The sequence below is a fragment of the Clupea harengus genome, chromosome 12 (genome assembly GCF_900700415.2).
Source record: "Clupea harengus chromosome 12, Ch_v2.0.2, whole genome shotgun sequence".
NCBI classification, from domain to species: Eukaryota; Metazoa; Chordata; class Actinopteri; order Clupeiformes; family Clupeidae; genus Clupea; species Clupea harengus.
The window spans coordinates 3,386,427-3,406,407 of record NC_045163.1 but is presented as its reverse complement, the minus strand read 5'-3'; the positions used below and the strand labels follow the sequence as shown (position 1 = coordinate 3,406,407).

The window sequence follows — 19,981 nt, the reverse complement described above, 5'->3', positions numbered from 1 at the left end:
TGAAAACATTAATTACACTCTTTTAACTAAATGAATTGCACCTTATAAAATGAAAATAAACAACAATAAAAATACAATAATTTAAACCAAAGGATACAACCAAATTTCCCATAGGGCTACATGTACTTACTGCAGCCATATCTATTTTACATAATTGAGGTGTTATGTCTCTTTTGTTCTTTTTTAGAACCTACTCTCTGTAATCAGATCTGTTTAACAGTCCTCAGATATAAAGTTTCCCATTACAAATCAACAATATTTAAAAGTACACACTGACATTAGGGGAAACTTGGACAACCCAGGAGTCTGCGTGTGTTGTGCAGACAAATACATAACAAGTTTACCCTTCTCTTGAGGCTGACATTCCTTTGTCTGTAACAATGAGCTTTAACTTCATGAATATATTTCTACTGCCAAGCATCCAAGTCCTCATACACCTTATGTGGCGGCATGCTACTAATCTTGGGGCAGAATTTACATGCAAGCTCCACCCAGTGTTTAATCTCAACAGTGTATTTACGTCTCCAATTGAAGTATGAGGCATAGCGTTCCCTGTCCGCAGCCAGCGTCTTAAGGAATTCTCCAAGGTCCTCTACGGTATCGAAGTCATTTACATGGATAAAGGAATCTGTTTGTGCCACTGCTTCATACTCCTCCCGAGTAGGACCAAAGACTACAGGCACAGCTCCACTCATGTAGGCATTGCGCCATAACTTCTCTGTAATGTAGTCTCTGGAGACAGAGTTTTCAAAGGCCAGGTAGAAGTAGCAGCGAGAGATTGTAGGTAACAGAGTCTGATCATCTAGGCGCTTATTTACTGCTCCACCATACACTTTGATTGGTATCACAGTTTTCAGCTTTTCGTATATAGTACTTCTCTTATGGCGTGGTGAATAGTTGCTCACCACCCAACATGCCAAATCAGTCTTGTCCTTTGGAATGAAACTCTCAAGTGGCTCATAAGTTTCAGATTCCTTTGGCACCATAAATCCATAGGGCGAATAAATGTCTGCATCTTGGTGGTAGGTCATGGTCCAGTTAAAGTCCCCAGCAAAGGACTTCACATCCCCATTGTTCTCTGGGCTCTCCATGGTCAACCAGACCCACCTTTGCTTCTCTGGGCGTTTCAGGTTGACAGGCAACCTTTGTTGGTATTGGATCAGCTCACGGTTGTGAAAAATCACAATGTCTGCCTCAGACAACCGGGACTGATTATCCATCATGATACAATTGGGTACCCTGAACTTGTCTTTGCAGAAGTCACCATCTAGATTAAAGGAGTTCCCAAATGGCCAGTGCCACACTAAAATCTTATGAGTTTTGGTGCCTGTCTCGTCATTAGTAATAGTTTGATCACTGTTCAGTAATGATAGCCTCGGAAAGAGCAGGTATCCAGAGAGGCTGAGACATACAAAGATGAACGTCGGTAGAATCCATCGGTATTTCATCCATCGGTGAGACGGCAATCTCATTTTTTTTGCTTTCTCAAATCTTTTTCTGTGAATGAATAAATAAAAAGTGTGAATTTTAATGAATAGAACATTAATAGAAATATCACATTTACATTTAGTCATTTAGCAGACGCTTTTGTCCAAAATGACGTACAAGGGAGAGAATAGTCAAGCTACGAGCAATAGAACCTGGTGTAACAATAAATACTACTTTACATAAGAAATATAACAAAATTAAATTAAAAAAAATTAAAAAAGTGCAGAAATGTAACTGCTGTAATTGCAAGTTACGCACTAGTCGAAGTGCCAGTTAGGACGGGAGGTGTTCTCTGAAGAGTTGGGTCTTCAAAAGCTTCTTAAAAGGTAGAGAGGGACGCCCCTGCTCTGGTAGTGCTAGGTAGTTCATTCCACCAACGTGGAACTACAAATGAGAATAGTCTGGACTGCCGTACTTGCACAGACGGGAGTGCCAAACGACGCTCACTAGAAGAGCACAGCATCCTGGGTGTAACATTTGCCTTCGCGTTCTGGATCATTTGTAGTGGTTTCACCACGCAAGCCGGCAGGCCCGTTAGGAGGGTGTTGCAGTAATCAAGGCGGGAACTCACCAGGGTTTGCACCAGCAGCTGGGTGGCATACTGGGTTAGGTACGGCCTGATTTTGCGGATGTTGAATAGCGCAAAGCGGCAGGACCTAGAGACAGAGGCAATGTGGTCCGTGAAAGTCAGTTGGTCATCAATAATGACCCAGAGGTTTCTTGCTGTTTTGGATGGAACAAGAGATAAGGAGTCAATATTGATGCTGATGTTGTGGTGGATGGCCTGACTTCAGCTCTGCTTTCAACACGATCATACCAAGCAGACTGGTCACCAAACTAATGGACTTAGGGCTCTCACAGCAAATCTGCTACTGGATCAGAAATTTCCTGACAGACCGCTCCCAGAGGGTTAGAGTAGGATCCCATCTCTCCTCAGCTCTCAGCATCAGCATCGGCTCACCGCAGGGCTGCGTGTTGAGCCCCCTACTCTACACCATCTATACCCATGACTGCACTCCCACCCACCCGAGCAATGCCATCATTAAGTTTGCAGATGATACAACCGTGGTGGGGCTCATCTCAGGAGGAGATGAGACTGCATACAGGGAGGAGGTGCAAAGGCTGTCGACATGGTGCACCTTGAACAATCTTGTCCTCAACACCTCCAAGACAAAAGAGCTGATAGTCGACTATAGGAGGAAAAAATCGGACATGCAGCCTATTGCCATCAATGGGGAGAGAGTGGAGAGGGTATCAGACTTCAGCTTCCTGGGCACTCACATCGAGCAGGACCTTTCCTGGACCAGAAACACCATTGCACTGCTGAAAAAGGCACAACAGAGGCTGTATTTCCTGAGGTTACTCAGGAAGAACAAATTAAAAAAGAAACTGTTAGTGTCCTTTTACCGCTGCTCTGTGGAGTCAGTGCTAAGCTATGGCATCTCGCTGTGGTTTGCCAGCTGCACGGCAGCAGAAAGAAAGGTACTCCAGAGGGTCATTAACACAGCGCAAAAAGTAATTGGCTGCTCTCTTCCACCTCTTGAGGACATTTATAAAACACGCTGCCTCAGAAAAGCCCACAGTATCCTCAGAGACTCAACACACCCTGGTTACCACCTATTTGAACTGTTGCCCTCAGGGAGACGCTTTAGGACCATCATAGCAAAAACAGACAGGCTGAGAAACAGCTTCTATCCCAGAGCCATCATAGCACTTAACAATGCACAAAACTGACCTGTATTTGTCTCTCTGTTGTGTTATATGTCTTGTGTTTTTATAGTGTAAATATGTATATATATATGTTCAATCTATATTTTTATTGTTTTTGTGTCTGAGAGCTGCTACCTCAATTTCGTTGTACTTGTGCAATGACAAATAAATATATTCTATTCTATTCTATTCTATTCTGTTTGGCTGGAAAGACCATCAGTTCCGTTTTGGCCAGGTCCAGCTGAAGGTGGTGATTTTTCATCCATGTGGATATATCAGCAAGACAGTCCGAGATCCGCGCCGAGACAGTGGTGTCCTCAGGAGGGAAAGACAGAAACAGTTGAGTATCATCCGGCATAGCAATGATAGGAAAAACCATGCAAGCGGATGATAGGGCCCAGCGAAGTGGTGTAAATGGCAAGGAGAAGTGGTCCTGTCACCGAGCCTTGGGGCACCCCTGTGGTGAGGCGGTGAGGTACAGACAGCTGACCTTGCCATGACACATTGAACGAGCGCCACCAGGAGTGCGCCTTGCCAGAAATGCCCATACTTGACAGTAAAGACAGAAGGATGCGGTGGTTGACTGTATCAAACGCCGCTGATAAGTCAAGCAGGACGAGAGCTAAGGATTGAGCTGCTGCTCTAGCTGTTTTCAAGGCCTCTGTCACAGACAACAGGGCTGTTTCGGTGGAGTGACCGAGATTGTTCCTCGATAGGAATTCTGTGACCTGTTTGGAAACTGCCCTCTCAATGGTTTTTGATAGGAGCGTGAGAAGTGCGACCGGTCGATAGTTTTCCACCTGAGTGGGATCGAGAGACGGCTTTTCGAACAGCAGTGTTACCCGAGCCACTTTGAATGAAGAAGGAAATGTTCCAGAATTAAATGAAGCATTAATCACCTGCATTAATCAGCATTAATCACCTTTATTGCCGGTAAGACGGCAGGCGATATGGCTTGAAGGATGTTGGATGGGATGGGGTCCAGCGGGCATGTTGTTGGACGGCTACATGTTAGGATTTTGGAGACCTCACTCTCGCTGAGAGGGATGAAAGAAGGAAATGATGAGCCATTGACGGTTGCGCCCTTAGGAGGGGGGACAGTTGGTCGAACTGTTTCCCGATTATCAAAGATAAATATTGACTAGTCCCTGTTACTACAAACTACAGCCATATAACAACATTATCTAACTACACAACAACACTGAAATTAATGGTCTCATTTAAGATAAAACTCAAATACTATAAAATGGCTGTTTAGTGTCAATTATAGTTGCACTGTCACTCTTGAAACAACAGCAACTAGTTACGGTATAAGTGAATAAATATACATACGCAGAAGGTTTATCGTCATGTAGGTATATTTAATAGCATAGCAGTAGTCTACATGGTATTCTTGTGTTGTTCCAGCATAAAGTACATTAAACTACATTGCTCTCTTTTTTTGTATTTTAAACATGTCGACATTATTTCAATTTACTTCCACGTTATTATATTTCGTTTCCGCCAATTCCACTTCAATTTCGCTACTGCCTTCAATATACTAATAATAAAAACAAAACTCCCAGCCGGCCTATACCACTGCCTGAGTATGCAGTGTGCGTAATTTGCGTACAGGTGAGGGCGCCACTGACTTAATCCACCATAATTTATCAGTGATGACTGAACACAGTCAGGCCATTAAAGTCTGTTCACTAACGACAGGCAAATACAAATAAAAAACTAGCATTAACGCTATCCTGGCGCACGTTTCTCAGAGCCTTCTTAACGCTATGGCATTCGTAAAACATAGCCTACCATAAGATGTATAGGCCTACCTTGTTGTGTCAGTGTCTGGATGCACTGACTGCGATATGTGTTGCATTCACCTATGTACTCCATTAAATAATAATAATTAAAAAAGTTGCCTTTTGCTAATTGTTTTTCGGGCGGTCCACTGTGAGTTTCAAACAAACAGCCCGCGGTTTTGCCACTTGTTTAAAAACATTTCCTTTTCTTTGTTCATTCATACTTATTCATTATTTTTCACCAACCCTTAATATTTTTTATAGATGTACAATGAGTGTTACTCAGTCCCGGAAAGCAAGAATATATCGGTTCAGCGGTGGATTTTGGTTGGCACCCCACTGTGGTATGGCAACTGTCGGTAGGAAAACTGTATGATCAGGGAAAGTGTATTAAAACCGGATGTCGTCACTTTAAGCCGGTCTCTGGTTGGATAAAGCTTTTCAGCAGAAATGGACAAGGACCTTTACTTTTTAGTTGAGAAGTTGTGTTGATCGCCTGGCATGCAAACGATCGGTTTTCTTTAAATTATTATTATTTTTGTGAAGTTATACGGCTTATGTGAATAAAGCTATCTACACAACTTTTTATATGTCTACATTGACTCGTTTAGTTGTTCATGTGGTACACGTAGGTCTTAACTGAAGCTAACGCTTAGACCAACAATCCATTGGAACACATAGTAGCTAGCTAGCCTCGCTGCTAATAAGTCTAACGTTAGCATGCTAATATGAATAGACCCATTATAGTCAGGTGGCTTAATGCTCAATTGACTTGTTAACCGAACTTTTACGAAGTCATACAACTAAACACACAAGTGACTTGTTAACCGAACTTTTACGAAGCTATATGACCAAACACAAAGCTAGCACTGTTAATTCCGCTATAGCTAGCCAGGTCAATTAGCTCGCCTAAGATACTGCAATTTAAGCTAACCAATTACCTCATTTCCCCCAAAACCCATCGATTACATGTGTTTGTGATGTGTAACATATATCCTTAATCAGTCATTCAAGTTATTAACGTTTATTTACCGCTAGCGATTACACGACACAAGGGTAATTCAATCGCTATTAATGTTGAACTTGAACTTCAACAACGTCACACAATATTAAAAGTCAGGCATCGGCATGGTTCCTACAGAATAAATCAAAGGTCCTTGTCCATTTCTGCTGAAAAGCTTTATCCAACCAGAGACCGGCTTAAAGTGACGACATCCGGTTTTAATACACTTTCCCTGATCATACAGTTTTCCTACCGACAGCAACTCTGGTCCGCTCTCGGAACACCATCATCTGACATCATCATAACTGAACGTGGATACTGTAATAATTTCCTTTAGTGCCACTAGATGGCGTCAATAGGAAGTTACGTGATAGTGACCAGCGATATAAACTGCCACCACCTTTTAATTAAATCCCGGTCTGGTCCGGTCAAAGCACTCCGAACAATCAGGCGATTTGTATCAATAATAATTATCTTTATTCATAGTTCATAGAAATAGCTCACGTCGGCCTACTCGCAACACACAACTTTGGGTACACATTCGAGTCTGAATAAATAACACACCACACGTGAATAAGTTAAAGCAGGACACATCAATTCATAGGTTCTACCACCACTCCAAGAGTCAATCAATCTGACTTAAGACACACTTATCAAGTAATAAATACCACGTAGAAAAACATGCAATACTCCTTATAAAAACACGTGACAAGGATCCAGGGGCGGACTGGGGGAAAAAAGTGGCCCGGGAGTTACTGTCAGACCGGCCCACGCAATACACGGCGCGCGGCCCAGTCAGTACACGGCGCGCTGTCCAGTCAGTACACGGCGCGTTGCCCAGTCAGTACACGGCGCGTTGCCCAGTCAGTACATGGCGCGTTGCCCAGTCAGTACACGGCGCGCTGCCCACTCAATGCATCCCACGTATCGACCAGTCAGAGGCCTACTTGGAAAAATACTCATACACTTAACATTATTTTGGATGATTACAAAGCAATTACATCATATATGTTTGTTTTTTAATAACATTTGGATCCACCAATTTGCCTGGATGGACACATGGAATAAAATGATACTGGCTATTGTAACACTCCAAGGTAGGTATAGTTTGCTAGATGAATATGCTTAACTCTGGGCTAGTATCAGATGGTTATACTGTACGTACGGTATAACTACAAAGCCTTAAGGAATCTGTCAAAGTCACTGTCATCTTCAGCCTACATGAGTGGTAAATAGGGATTATTATGTAAGTATGTTAAACCATTGACACAACACTATCAGCAAACTATGGTAGTATTTAGTATTAGTGCCCCAGGTGAAAAAAAAACTACACTTAAGTACATTACATTAAAGTGTACTAAGTATACTTTTTTGTACTTAACTTTCCACTATTGGTTAGTACACTCAAAGTGTCTTAGATAAATATACTTTAAATACATGTGCTGAATTGAAATACACTATTTTTGTATATTAAAGTGTAACTTAGGTGTACATTGTACCCTGGGTCTTATCTTGGCTCTGGGGCCCCTGGCTGCTGCTTCTAGCAGCAGAATCATCAATCTAGATACCATATTAACATTGTTTATAATGTATGTGTTGTGTGTAACACGGTGATTTTAGCATAACAAGCTAGCTGGTTAACTTAAGTTATTAGAAATGATAAGATTTCCCTCTTTACAACTACCACCATGGATAGCTTGCTCATCGATTGTAAACAAGTAACTACGGCTAACATGTTAAATAGATAATCTCGATGATGACAACAGCGCCAGCTTGCTTATTTTACCAGATCATAACGGTCTCAATTTTGGACATTTATCTACCTAACGTTAGCTAGGCTAGCTTGTAGGGAACGTTACCTCATCTGTGAAAAGCAAGCTAACATTGACCAAGTCAACAACTTACCTTCTTATCACTGTCAACAGTCGGTGGTTTCCCAAATAAATCAGAGATTTTTGCATATTTTGATGCACCTTCCTCCAGACATCTTTTTTTTCTTCTCCCTGCCACCTTTGCGTTTTGGTGTCGATGATATGCTCACTCTCAAAAACAACTTTGTCTGCTAGCGAGTGACGCAAGTGTTGAGTAGGCAAGGCAAGGAAACTTTTTTTAAATGTATTTATTTATGGAAGTCAATGTGCTTTACATATACAATAACAGGAAAGGCCACAAATAATTGAAATAAATTAAATTAAATGTAGACTAGAGTGATCGACATTTAATAACACAAAACAAAGTTAGACTGACGGAAGAGATTAGATGAGTAAAGCTTTCTTTTGAACTCCACTTATGATGTTTTAGGGCATTCATGAAAGTTTTCTCATGTGGGATTCGTTTTGAATTTAGACCAGAATTTCAGAACGCGAAATAACAGCCGTAAATGGCCCAGAGTTTTCAATCAGGCTAGGGCTGACTGCACTTCACTACGGTTGCGTGCCCTGGCTGGCCGTGTATGAATGCAAATCCAAATTTAAGAATCCTCATCCTCAATCCGTACAGCTGAGAACACTTTGGCTGTTTAAGAACCCATTTGCAGGCGTTCATTTATAAGGTGGAGATCGTTTCTTACGTTAAACTTCCGAAGTCCGTAAGAACACATTTCAGAAGACACTTCAGAATTTTTTCGAAAAATAGGCACCATGAGTGTGAATACAGATCGCGAGGAGGAGTATAAAACTCAGTCAGTGCTATTAATTTTGTGAAGTTCTTAGAGCTAACTATACGTGTGCTGTGTAATAGGGAGTCTGTAAATTTGACCGGCCATTTAAGAGGGTGGGCCGGTTGAAGATAACGGTAGGCCGGTATTTTGGACAATCCCAACCCCGTCGGCCCACCGGGGATTCCCCCGGTATCCCCGATGGCCAGTCCGCCCCTGCAAGGATCAGACAACCGTAGACAACGCTCACGGAGTGACACACACACAAACAATATAGAGAGGTATTTAAAAGCGGACTTCCCTGTTCCTGTTCAGCAAGACTCCCCCGTCTCGCTGAGAAGCAGGCCACAAGTCTTTGGTTGCACGCTCGTACTCCGCTGGCGTCCACCTATGCTCCCCTGGCTACCTCTGCAGTTTCCCCATGTCCTCCGGCAAGGGCGTCAGCAGCATTTTGAGAGTGGGGGGGACATATTTTGGCGGGGGGTCTGGGGCTTCTCCCCCAGAACATTTTGAAAGATGTAGATGCAATTTCCCGCATTTTGGTGCATTTACCATGTTTTTAGATAGAAAATGATCTCTCTCTCTTTCATTCCCTCCCCCCCCTGCAATTACTGACTACTATTATGTTCTGCTAGACTGGGTAAACCAGCCCGATCTGCAATCTTAAATAAGATTGAGCTTGGTCTAGTGATAGTCAGGATAATGTTTTGGTGTAATACACAGAATACTGACACTGACGACCTTGGCACTTTATTCTCCATTTAATGAGAGCAAAAGATTTAAAAGGAGGATTTAAAAAGTCGTTAGAAAAACTAGCATGTTAGCTAACGTTAACTCCAGATTCGCTCACGGTTGCAGGGCTCTCAAGTGTCACGCATTGAGCGTGACAGTCACTCATTTCGGTCTTTAGCGAAATTTATGCTACTCTGATTTCACGGAGTCGGACATAGGGAACGCCCCTCCGAACACAGGGAACGCCTCTCCGACATTAACCGCTCTCTCCGAACCCTCTCCGAGCACCTCGGAGAGGCTGTCGTGCACCTACTCATTTTTCTAACTTCCCGTACGAGATTCCCGTACGAGGTTTGTTGGAGAGGGCTCTGAGTAGCATAAATTAAGCAGGTCTTTAGTCACGCGCTCCCGCCACACATCGTATTTCTCACGCTGAAAAAAAAACTCTAGGCTATTTAATGTGTCGCAGCGCGCAAACATGACCTGGCCGAATCAAGCACGTCTCCCCGAATCCCCTGGGGTTCTGCCGTGAGGTGCCACTTATCAGCCAATCAAAAGAAAAAATGGGCTACACAATAGCCAATCCGAAAAATACATCTTTTGTATCTGGGTAAGATTTAATCCAGCAACCAATTAAAATAAAGCATCCTAGAATTGCGCGCGATTGATCTTCCGGAGCTCCAAGCATCAGTCTTCTACAAAGAGTAAGTCGTCTCCTGTTTTAATGTTACAACACATTTACAATGTTTTGACACAAGCAATGACAACTTGACTGCAGTTAGAGAATATTTCCCAGATGATTAGCATCAGTTTTTAATGAGTGTTTGTAGCCAACACAGCCTGCCTTTACACTATAGCTTTGACTCCGAACTTCGTTAATAGGCTATAATAAATTCGAGTAGGCCTATTAAAAATATATATAGCCTATAATTCAAACGAATATTAGGCAGCCCTTAATATTCAATGATGTTATGGGCATTATTTTTGGTAAATGTGTTTGCTTGAACATTCTATTCAGATTCCGAGGTTTCTTCACGCCTGGTGAAGTTGTGAATCGCGAGCTCATTAGGCATACTAGCATGTTATAAATATCCTGGCCATGGATGCATTAATCATTGCATCTGTCTTTCAAAGATGTCAGTTAAAAAACAAATAAGCATCCTGTCCTTCGCCCAAAGAGGAAAGCCCACTAAAAAGGCCAGATTAGGCCCAGAGAAGGTTGTAAACACATTAGAGGAGGAGATGGTGGAAGAGGAAGAGACAGTACAGGTTGAAGAGGAAGAGACAGTACAGGTGGAGGAGGAAGAGACAGTGCAGGTGGAGGAGGAGGAGACGGTGGAAGAGATGGTGGAAGAAACAGTGGAGGAGATGGCTAGAACAAAAGAGAGAAAAGTCCCAGGAGCAGCCCTACAAGACCTCTTTTAATAGTGAATGGACCTCTAAATGGCCATTTATTACTGTAGGAAGCACCAGCTCATATTACTGGTGCTCTATCTGCCGCCAAGAGACCTTGTGTGCCCATCCAGGTGTGCGGGATGTGACAAGGCACATAGGCAGTAAGGGGCATCAGCCCAAACAGCAGGCACTGAAGTCAACCAGCACATTTAATACATCCAATTCTATGACTATGGCATATATAATGGGAACCAACACCAAAAATGATAAAAGAGTCCAAAAAAGCAACAAACACCTACAATAAACATAATTCTTTCTCTCTCTCTCTCTCTCCAAAATTGAATACATACTTTGTAATTGGTTGAATTGTCAGTGCCATGTGTCAAATCTTTTCTGCAAGTCTGAGCAATTATTAACAACAAAACACTAAAAATAATATGGGGGGGGGGGGGGGGGGGGCTGGTCTGTGGGCATACGGCAGGGGCGGGGCAGGCGGAATGGGGGTGGGCCGGGGGCGTGGTCAGGGGGGGGGATATGTCACTCTTGCCTGTCTTCAAAACTTGAGAGCCCTGCGGTTGTTATGGCAATTCAAAAAACTACCAGCATTTTTTTTTTAGCTACTTGAAAAAAACCTCCTGGTCATCGCTTTCTGCCCGAAACAGACGCCTAGGTCTGAACACGGCCAAAAGCACAACATCTTTCAGACCCAGATTAAGAAATCAACAAATGCTGTTCCATGGGTAAATAAAGTATGGTATTGCCTAGTGCTAGTTTTAGGTAAATATGCTTATCTAGCTATCACCATAATGTTTGCAGAAGGATCTTTGTGACTTAATGCTACTACAGCCAGAGAATGTCTCATATGGGTGCTTTGGCCACTAAAGGGAAAACTTGGGCAACTCTGACTTACTTTCCTCTTCCTCCTTATGTCCATCTCGTCTGTGGGACAGTCTATGTCTGAAACCAAGTGCTAGCTGCTAGCGAGACGCTTCGATCAAGCAGTATGGGAGTTGAATCTGCGTGGAGTGTAGGAAACCAGGAAAACAAGGAGTGGATTTCTATTGCTATGGGTATTCCCCCTACTGATAAAATGGAACGGATTTGATTGTGAAGCAATGGAAAGAAAGAACGCTGGACTAGTAGACCAGTCATGCACTAATATTTTGATGGCAAATGTGGGGGGGTCCAAACGAGCTTTTTTTTAAAGTGAGGGGGACGTGTCCCCCCCCCAAGTTATATTATGGCGACGCCCCGGGACAGTAAGTGGTTCCCCGGTCTCTTCAGCGCCGGTGGTGCTAGCCAACCACGAACGCCTCAAAGCATCTCCCCAGTCTGTGTGAAAAACCAGCGGCTCCCTACAGCGTCTCGTCTCTCTCGACCATTTTCCCTCCCCCCTATTAAAACCATCAGTGTCATCATTTGCAGGTGAGTGCAGCCATTGCTGCAATTAACGACTGCAGCAATCAGTGTTGTGTGTCCTGTCACAAGGTGCGTTTCCCTCCCATGTTTTAATGCACATTTTCTCTATGCGAATATTTAATCCTGGTTGGAAACGCCTGCGATGCTCATTAACTTCCCCAATGCGCATAGAAATTCGATTCGCCAGAGGGAGGTGGTTTAACTAGTTATTCGAATTGAGATAATGCGCTTAACGTAGATGGAAACAGTTTATTCGAGCGATTCGCGTCATTTGTGTTTATGTTTATGTTCGGAGATGGACTGTGGACTACGTCCTGTTGCAGTGAGAGACAACCGTGCTGCTGGCTGCCCCGAATGTGATGTTCCTCTACTGCTTCTCAGACTGCCAGCTAATACACCACACCTCATGCAGCATATGCAGTTGCTGTTATATACTAGTATAATATATCTATGGTTTCTGTGTGTTGTTTCCCCTCATTGCCCATGGACACCTAGTTTATTGTAGGCTAACCGATTAACTTGATTTACGTGCAAACTTGGAAGGTATATTGTTTAACTGTAGCCTACCTTTATTAATAGGCTATAATTATTATTATTATTATTATTACTATCATATCAAATTAAACAAATGGTTCCAAAACCTTTAGCCTATCTGAAAAGCCAGGAGGAGGCGAACACAGCAGCATTGTGCGCGCTACCGGGTGTTCCAAACACAGAGATCTCTAAATATCAATTTATCATCAACAAGGGCTTGAAGAATGATACTGGGCCATCCTTTATGGTTGACAAAATCCCGATAGCCTGCTGCTGGGGGAAGTATGGGAACGTGAGTTCCATCCAGTGCACCAAACACCTGCGGGACATGTGCGCGGTTGTTGCGGCCAGCAATCTCTTGCGCCTCGCCAAGGTCGGGTAACTTTGTATGTTGTTTGGGTTGTTCACGGATGACAAAGCATACTGCGAACACACATCTATGGCCAGTAGTCTTGCTTACGCCAAAAGTTTTTCCCACAACACGGTATTCTGCGCATGTTGCGAGTTTATAAAGCGCTATAGCAATGCGCTCGTCTGTGGGGACAAGCTTTCGGCAGCAAACACTTGCAGGCGACACCGCAGGCCCTATCAGTTGGCACAATTCTTCGAATCCTGACCTGGTTAGCCTGAAGTTTTCCACCCACAGCTGATCAGTGAAGTGGGCCTTCACCAAATTAAAAAACTCCCTAGACCGCGCTTGTTCCCAAATGTACGGAGCAATGTTCCCTCTAATTTTTTTCAGCAATGAGCAAAACGAGCCTGCGTTAGCCATAGGGGATTCAAAGAGATGACAGCAAATGCATCAATATGTCTACAAGGTTGATATTCATCAATATCCTTTATAATGGCTGGACTTTGGGAACATTTTAATGATGGTGTTTTACCAGTCAGTTTAGTTGAACTTAAATGATCTTTGGTTGAACTTCAATAAGGTTTAGGGAGGTTATGACTGGTTCACTGGTTATGACTGAAAATGATATATATATATATATATATATATATATATATATATATATATATATATATATGTTTAGTCATTTCTCAGCAGGTAAAACATTTAAGTGGAACTTCATTGAAAGAAAAATGCTAATGGAGTGCTTAAAAATAATTATAGGCCTATTTTATTGACATGGTGTCATTTTTCCTAAAGGTAGATCTGCAAAACATGGAGTATACTGTCCGGAGTAGCGTTTCTACCTCTTTCATTATAGGGACTTTCCATGCGTCATCAATTCACAAGTCCTCCCTATGGGCCACGCAGTGTTGCTCAGTCAGGTGCGGTACCTGACGCTTCAGTAAAGCAGCCGCTCCTTGATGTCTGCCTAACATGACAGAAGCACCATCTGAAGTAAACATTACCATTTTGTTCATGTCTAGCGCATGACCTGCGTAGAACTTCGTAATGGCATCAAGGATGTTTTTTTTGCAGTGGCATCCTGAAAGCTGAATGATTCCAGCAAAAACGGTCTTGTAACTTTACATTTACATTTACATTTAGTCATTTAGCAGACGCTTTTGTCCAAAGCGACGTACTGAAATCAGTTTGCTCCCGAAACTTAATGCAAAGCACAAGCATCTTCGGTGAGAATTTGATAGAGTTCCCATGTCTAAGTCTTAATGTTTTCAATGCGACTACATGGACTTTCTGTGTCAGATGACGCTTTAGGTAATCAAGCTTCCACTCGGACCAAGTTTCCCCACGAGCGAACTCTCCTTTCGCTTTTGCCTCCGAGCAGAATTTGCAGATCACGCCACTCCTTTCTTCATATGTAAATATGTCTGAAAGTTTTATCCTACCTGTGTCAGTTTGGACTATTTCATCTAGCCACTCATGTTTGAACGTTAGGCAGACCTTTTTCTGGCACACCTGCTCTGCCTTTTTTTTCGCCATGGTAGCCTATAACTGCTGGAGCAGGGCCCGCCAAGAGTGGCCTAAAGGATACATTTTATGTAAACATTCTAACGTACATCCGGCTTGGTTATCAGACATGTCAGTATTTTAAATGTTTATTACCTAGCCTACATCACATTTGATGCTCAGATTTTAACCCCTGAAAGAAAGTCGTTTGTGCGGTCTGAAAAATGTGCGTGGTCTGAAAAATCTATTGCGCGGCCACTTCGACTGGCCTGCGCGGCCGCGCGCGCGCGCAGCTTAGATGGAACATTGGTACGGAGGTCTGTATGGGTATGGAATTCGCTGCTATCTGAGTGCGTAACATATGTAAAATCATTCTACACCTTCTCCTTCTAGCAGCTATTAAAGTAAATAGCTCAATAGCTACAACATTGATAATTCTGACTGCGGAGAGGAGGGCGTAGGCTACATTATAGCCTATACAAAACCCAGGTGATTGGAAACGGTCGCTGATGCGCATTTGGTTTGTGCGAATCACCGTGAATGCGCATAGCTAATGCGAACGAGCTGAATGGAAAACCACCTACAGTCAATCGTTCCATTTTCACCACAATACTAACTACTTACTAACCGAGAGTGAGGTCATGCAGGGCAATATCAGACTGGGGCTGTAACGTATCGACCGAGCGATAGCGAGTCTGATATTTCATTATATGGCATCATATGGCATTCATCGTTACTTACAGGGTGGGTAAGGCGACTTCTTCTGCTACGATGCTCCTTTGAAGATACGTAATGCTGCTCTCTTTTTGGACAATTGTGAAGGAATATGAAAGTGACTGGCATTTAAGTGAGAAGTCACATGAAAAGTCACAGGTGTCCATATAATTAACTTACCTCTCTGGGGCGGGTCAAGAGACGCTTATTGGCCAGTGTTATTCTTCTTTTCATCGGGGCAACCTCCAGTGGCGCCTCTGACGCACTTGAACTCCAGTGTTTGGTTAGAACAGAGTTGTATTTCTTGACCGTCCGGTTCATAGAAATTACTCGGGTTTCAAGTAACTCCACGTATTCGTACCATTTTCAACAATTTGATCCGACTTTTATGGCTCTGTGGGTTTAAAGTTTGACTTTATTCCTTTGCAACCGTTGGCACTAAACAAAACTAAGTAACGCTACCCAGAATATGTAGTAGGCTAATCAAAATGATGACATTACAGCAGGCACGTGCACAGACATTTTGGGGGGCAGGTGCCCAAACCAAAAAAAAGGGCACCCATCGCCAAAATTATTTATGAATTAAAAAATAATCATAAAAAAAATAATAATAATGTTTTCTGACAGAGTTGAAGCATAAGCAGCATTACACTAATTATGCTGTCCTCGACCTGCGTTTTCTCTTGGCAGGATTAGACAGCTAGCTTAAATTTTCCTTATAAATAAAGAAGAATTATTATATGGCAACGACAGTACGAGCGTTCTGATTGGCTAATGGGTAGTCATGCCAGCCACGTATTTCCCTCCTCGCCGGTCTGATATCGATCCGTATTTCCCTCTGACATCATTTTCAAAATGAGCGATATTGATACAGCCATGAGGAAATTCAGAAGCAGCGAAAATGTGTTATTGAAAGTGATGATGAAGACTAGAAACTATAGTTTGAATCACTTGTGTTGTTACTTTAAATTAAAGCCATTTTAGCTGAGCCGTGTTATCTGTAACTTGAAGTTAGCAAGTAATTGGTTGCTAGGCAACACCTGAAACACATTGTGTCGTGAGAAGACATGAGAGCTGAACAAAATGACATGTTTTCTATTAACAATTACCATTTATTTTCATTTACAAAATGATAGGAGCGAAAAATGCCATATAATAAACAACTTACTAACCTCGACCGGTCGGTCATGCCGGGAAATATAAAACTTCTGTAAAAACGTTAAAGCCTCAGTCTGATATTTCCCCATGAGCTCACTCTCGGTTAGTAAGTAGTTATTACAAGTTGTTAAGTATTGTAGTAATGAAGAGGCTTGTAATACTATTTCAATAGTCAGGGGTGCAAACTCATCAGGGATGAAAAAGGTGACAACGATGCGAACCCCCTAGGAGGGTCCGGGCCATGCTCCCCGGGGAATATATTTTATATATAAGAACATTTTGCACATTTTAAAGTTCAATGCATCTGGTGCACTTTGGCAACAAAATTATGAGGCTAGATCTATGCAGAACTTTGTGCTGTTGTAAACAATTTTGTGCTCTGCTAACAGTTTAATCATAAACATTCCTGTGTTGAATGTTGCACGGGCACAGGCCAACCCAACCTCTCTCCTTCTGAAAACAAACTGAAGTAGGAGAGTGGTAAGTTTGTTCAGTTGCAGTGAAGCGCCCGGCAGTAGAAAATGGGTCAGTGCTTCAGATTACATACATATAGGGACGTGTGGTCAGGGGAGGCAGAGCCTCATGAAAAGTAAGTCATCATGAAAAGTAAAAAACAAATAATGATAAAATAAAATAAATATTAATATGCATCTACTGATCTGTGCTTTAAATTTAAATTTTGTATGATTCCGATCATTTTTATAATCAAAATCGCTGAATTTGACCATGTCCTGTCAGCGATTTTGACCATGTCCAAACAGAGAGGCGACTCGCGAGGTGAGGCAGCGACGAGCTGCTCCTCATCTCAGATTGTGCAATCCCTCACACACTGGGTTGAGCGCATAGGTGGAGATCCCGGGGGGGACGTGTCCCCCCCTACCATAAAGTTGTCCCCCCCAACAATCATTGAAAAATTTGAATTTTTTTTGTAAAATAAAAATACGACGACACAAGCGGTGCTAATTATAGACGTAAAAAAATGTGTTTAAGTGTTGAAAAATCATGTTCCCCCTATTCCTCAAAGTGGTTTGGTTCACATGCTGTTTCCAACGGGCAGGGCTACCGGCAGCTCCGTGTTTCAGTTAATCAGCCCAGTAGCACACGGTCAGATTGTCAGACTGTTTCCTCTTCTCTCCCTTGTCGCTGCCGCTATGATACACGATATGTAAAGAGATCTACCTCATTCTCGAACGCAGTAAGAACATGTAAAGAAGAAGTTTTTTTTCTAAACTCCATTTACGAAGTTCCAATCCGATTTGCACAAGTATACATAAGTTTATTAATGGATTGGCATGACAACGTGAACGTTTGCCGATAACACACGCATGCCGGTAATTAACACAGTTAAGATAGCTAGCCAGACAGTCTAGGACACTGTCCTGTCAGGGCAGGTTCATGCTAGTTAATAAACGTAGGTCTACATCCCAGTGCCTCTCCAGATTTGTTAAATTATCTTAAGTTAAATTAATGTCATCTTTTTCTGCCGTCCATGAACTATGCTGGCATTGTACTATGGAATGACAGTGGCGCAGGAGGTAGAGAAGTCGAATTATAATCAAAAGGTTGCTAGTTCAATTCCCTGTCAAGCTGTTTTATAACTTATTTTGAGCATCAAGTTCTCTTGAACTTTGGACATTATTTGTCTGTGAATAGATATTTCGTGTTAGAACATTTAATGCTGTTTAGATAATTCTAAAATGACTTCGAATTTCTGTTTGTAAATGTGATAAGAGAATTCGGTATTTAGCAGTTCATGCTAGCTCTCGTGAAAGCAATTTTTTCATGTCCCCCCCCCCCCGGAATTACACTCTGAAATTTGACCATGTATTGTCCCCCCCCCCCTACAATGAAATGGGATCTCCGCCCCTGGTTGAGCGCATGCCTTTTGCTTTCTCATGGTTTGTCATCACTGAAATATTTGTAGACACTTTTATTATATGTCGTTTGTATACATAGAATAGGTACGGTAATGTATTCACGTATGTGAAGAAGCTATTTAGTCTTGCTGATGTGTCATAAAACCACAGTGAAAAAGTACATAGGGGAGGCAAACCTAACCTCTGCCTCAATGAAGGGGGCGTGCGAGAGCCTGGAAAATGGACTTCCAATCCAGTGAAGTGATAAATACATAATGAGAGACCAATGCCAGAGCTAAAAGGTTTGCTTCAAACGACAGGACAGAAGATAACTTTAGCAGCTAAACTCCGGACCAAACTCGGCTGACGGCCATGTCTTTTATGTAAATGTTATTTTTTTTGGCGTTTTCACGCTTAGATTTTTCAAAAGTTACCGAGAAAAAGACACTGTACTATCCGATAACACCGTAATTGAAACCAGCAAAAATGGTTGATGTGATTTGCGAGGCGTCTGTCAGCCAACTGTCTGACTTTAGCACGTTAGCCTACATTATAGCATAACATTCTTGCAGCGTACCAACGTCATACGCATAGTTGCCACAGCTACTTTGAAAAAGTAATCGGATTACTGATTACTGATTACTCTTTTAAAAAGTAACTTAGTTACTTTACAGATTACTTGATTTTAAAAGTAACTAAGTTAGATTACAAGTTACTTTATTAGTTACATTCAGCAGCTGTCGACAACGCCCCCCCCGCCGCCTCAACATAAAAATGACAACCAGTTTTGCCAACACTAACTTTATTAGAACTGCATTTTTAACAGTAAAGTACACAACAACAATGTACAATGTATCCAGTGGCGTATCTAGCCCTATTTTGGGTGAGCTGGAGCCCCCCCCCAAAAAAAAATTTATTTTAATTTTGAGATCGTCAAATTCACACCTAACAACCGTTTTAGTGAAATTATTTTGTTTAATTTTTAGAAGTTAGAGTAGCACAGGAATCCCGCCTGTTTGAGACTGTGGTGGCAAGCTCACGGCTCTGTTTGGTCGTGAGTGAGCCTCGCGAGCGTGCAGACAGACGGTGATAACGTCTAGTAAACATACTTGGAGCGACTGTCCGACCCAAGCTGGTGAAAGCTGCCATAATCAGCTGCTGGATATAAAGATAGCACATGTTTAAAATAGTAAAAGAAACGAAATGGTTAAATCATCACGAGTTAATTATGTCGTGGCTCTCTTTTATCATGCCGGTTCATTGATCCTGTGGGTATGCCTACTCAGTAGCTCCGCCAGCTATAACTAGCTAGTGTACCTCATTAACAGAAGCTTCTCAAACCTCTTGTCAAAAAATGAGAAACCCCACGACTTCTTCATTAAATGCAACCAGCACAACATTGTAGACTAGTCATGTTCTTTCACCACTGGGTACGATCTGTATACAATAGTTGAGGTTAGCTAATAACCTACAAAGATTCTTAATTCTTATTTTGTATTCCGTCTCTGGCGAGAGACTGTGGAGAGGTATCTATCTAGCTAGCTAGGATGGTGACAATCTAGATAACAGTACAGTAACGTAGCAGTGTGGAGCAAGATAGCTGCTATCCCAGTAACGTTATTGTTCAAGGGATGTGTGTGCATGTTGCTGAAAGTGTTTCACAGTCACTGTAGC

At 42.4% G+C, this 19,981-nt stretch overlaps 1 protein-coding gene across 1 annotated transcript; it reads right to left on the bottom strand.

Moving 5' to 3' along the window:
* Positions 1-322: 322 nt before the first annotated feature.
* On the bottom strand, positions 323-16,138 carry LOC105912458 (alpha-(1,3)-fucosyltransferase 7-like). Its single transcript, XM_012841462.3, has 2 exons — positions 15,474-16,138; positions 323-1,497 (listed from the first exon to the last, which is right to left on the bottom strand). Exon 2 carries the CDS (start codon positions 1,470-1,472, stop codon positions 408-410), a length of 1,065 nt encoding a protein of 354 aa, XP_012696916.3. The 5' UTR covers positions 1,473-1,497; positions 15,474-16,138; the 3' UTR covers positions 323-407.
* Positions 16,139-19,981: the final 3,843 nt, after the last annotated feature.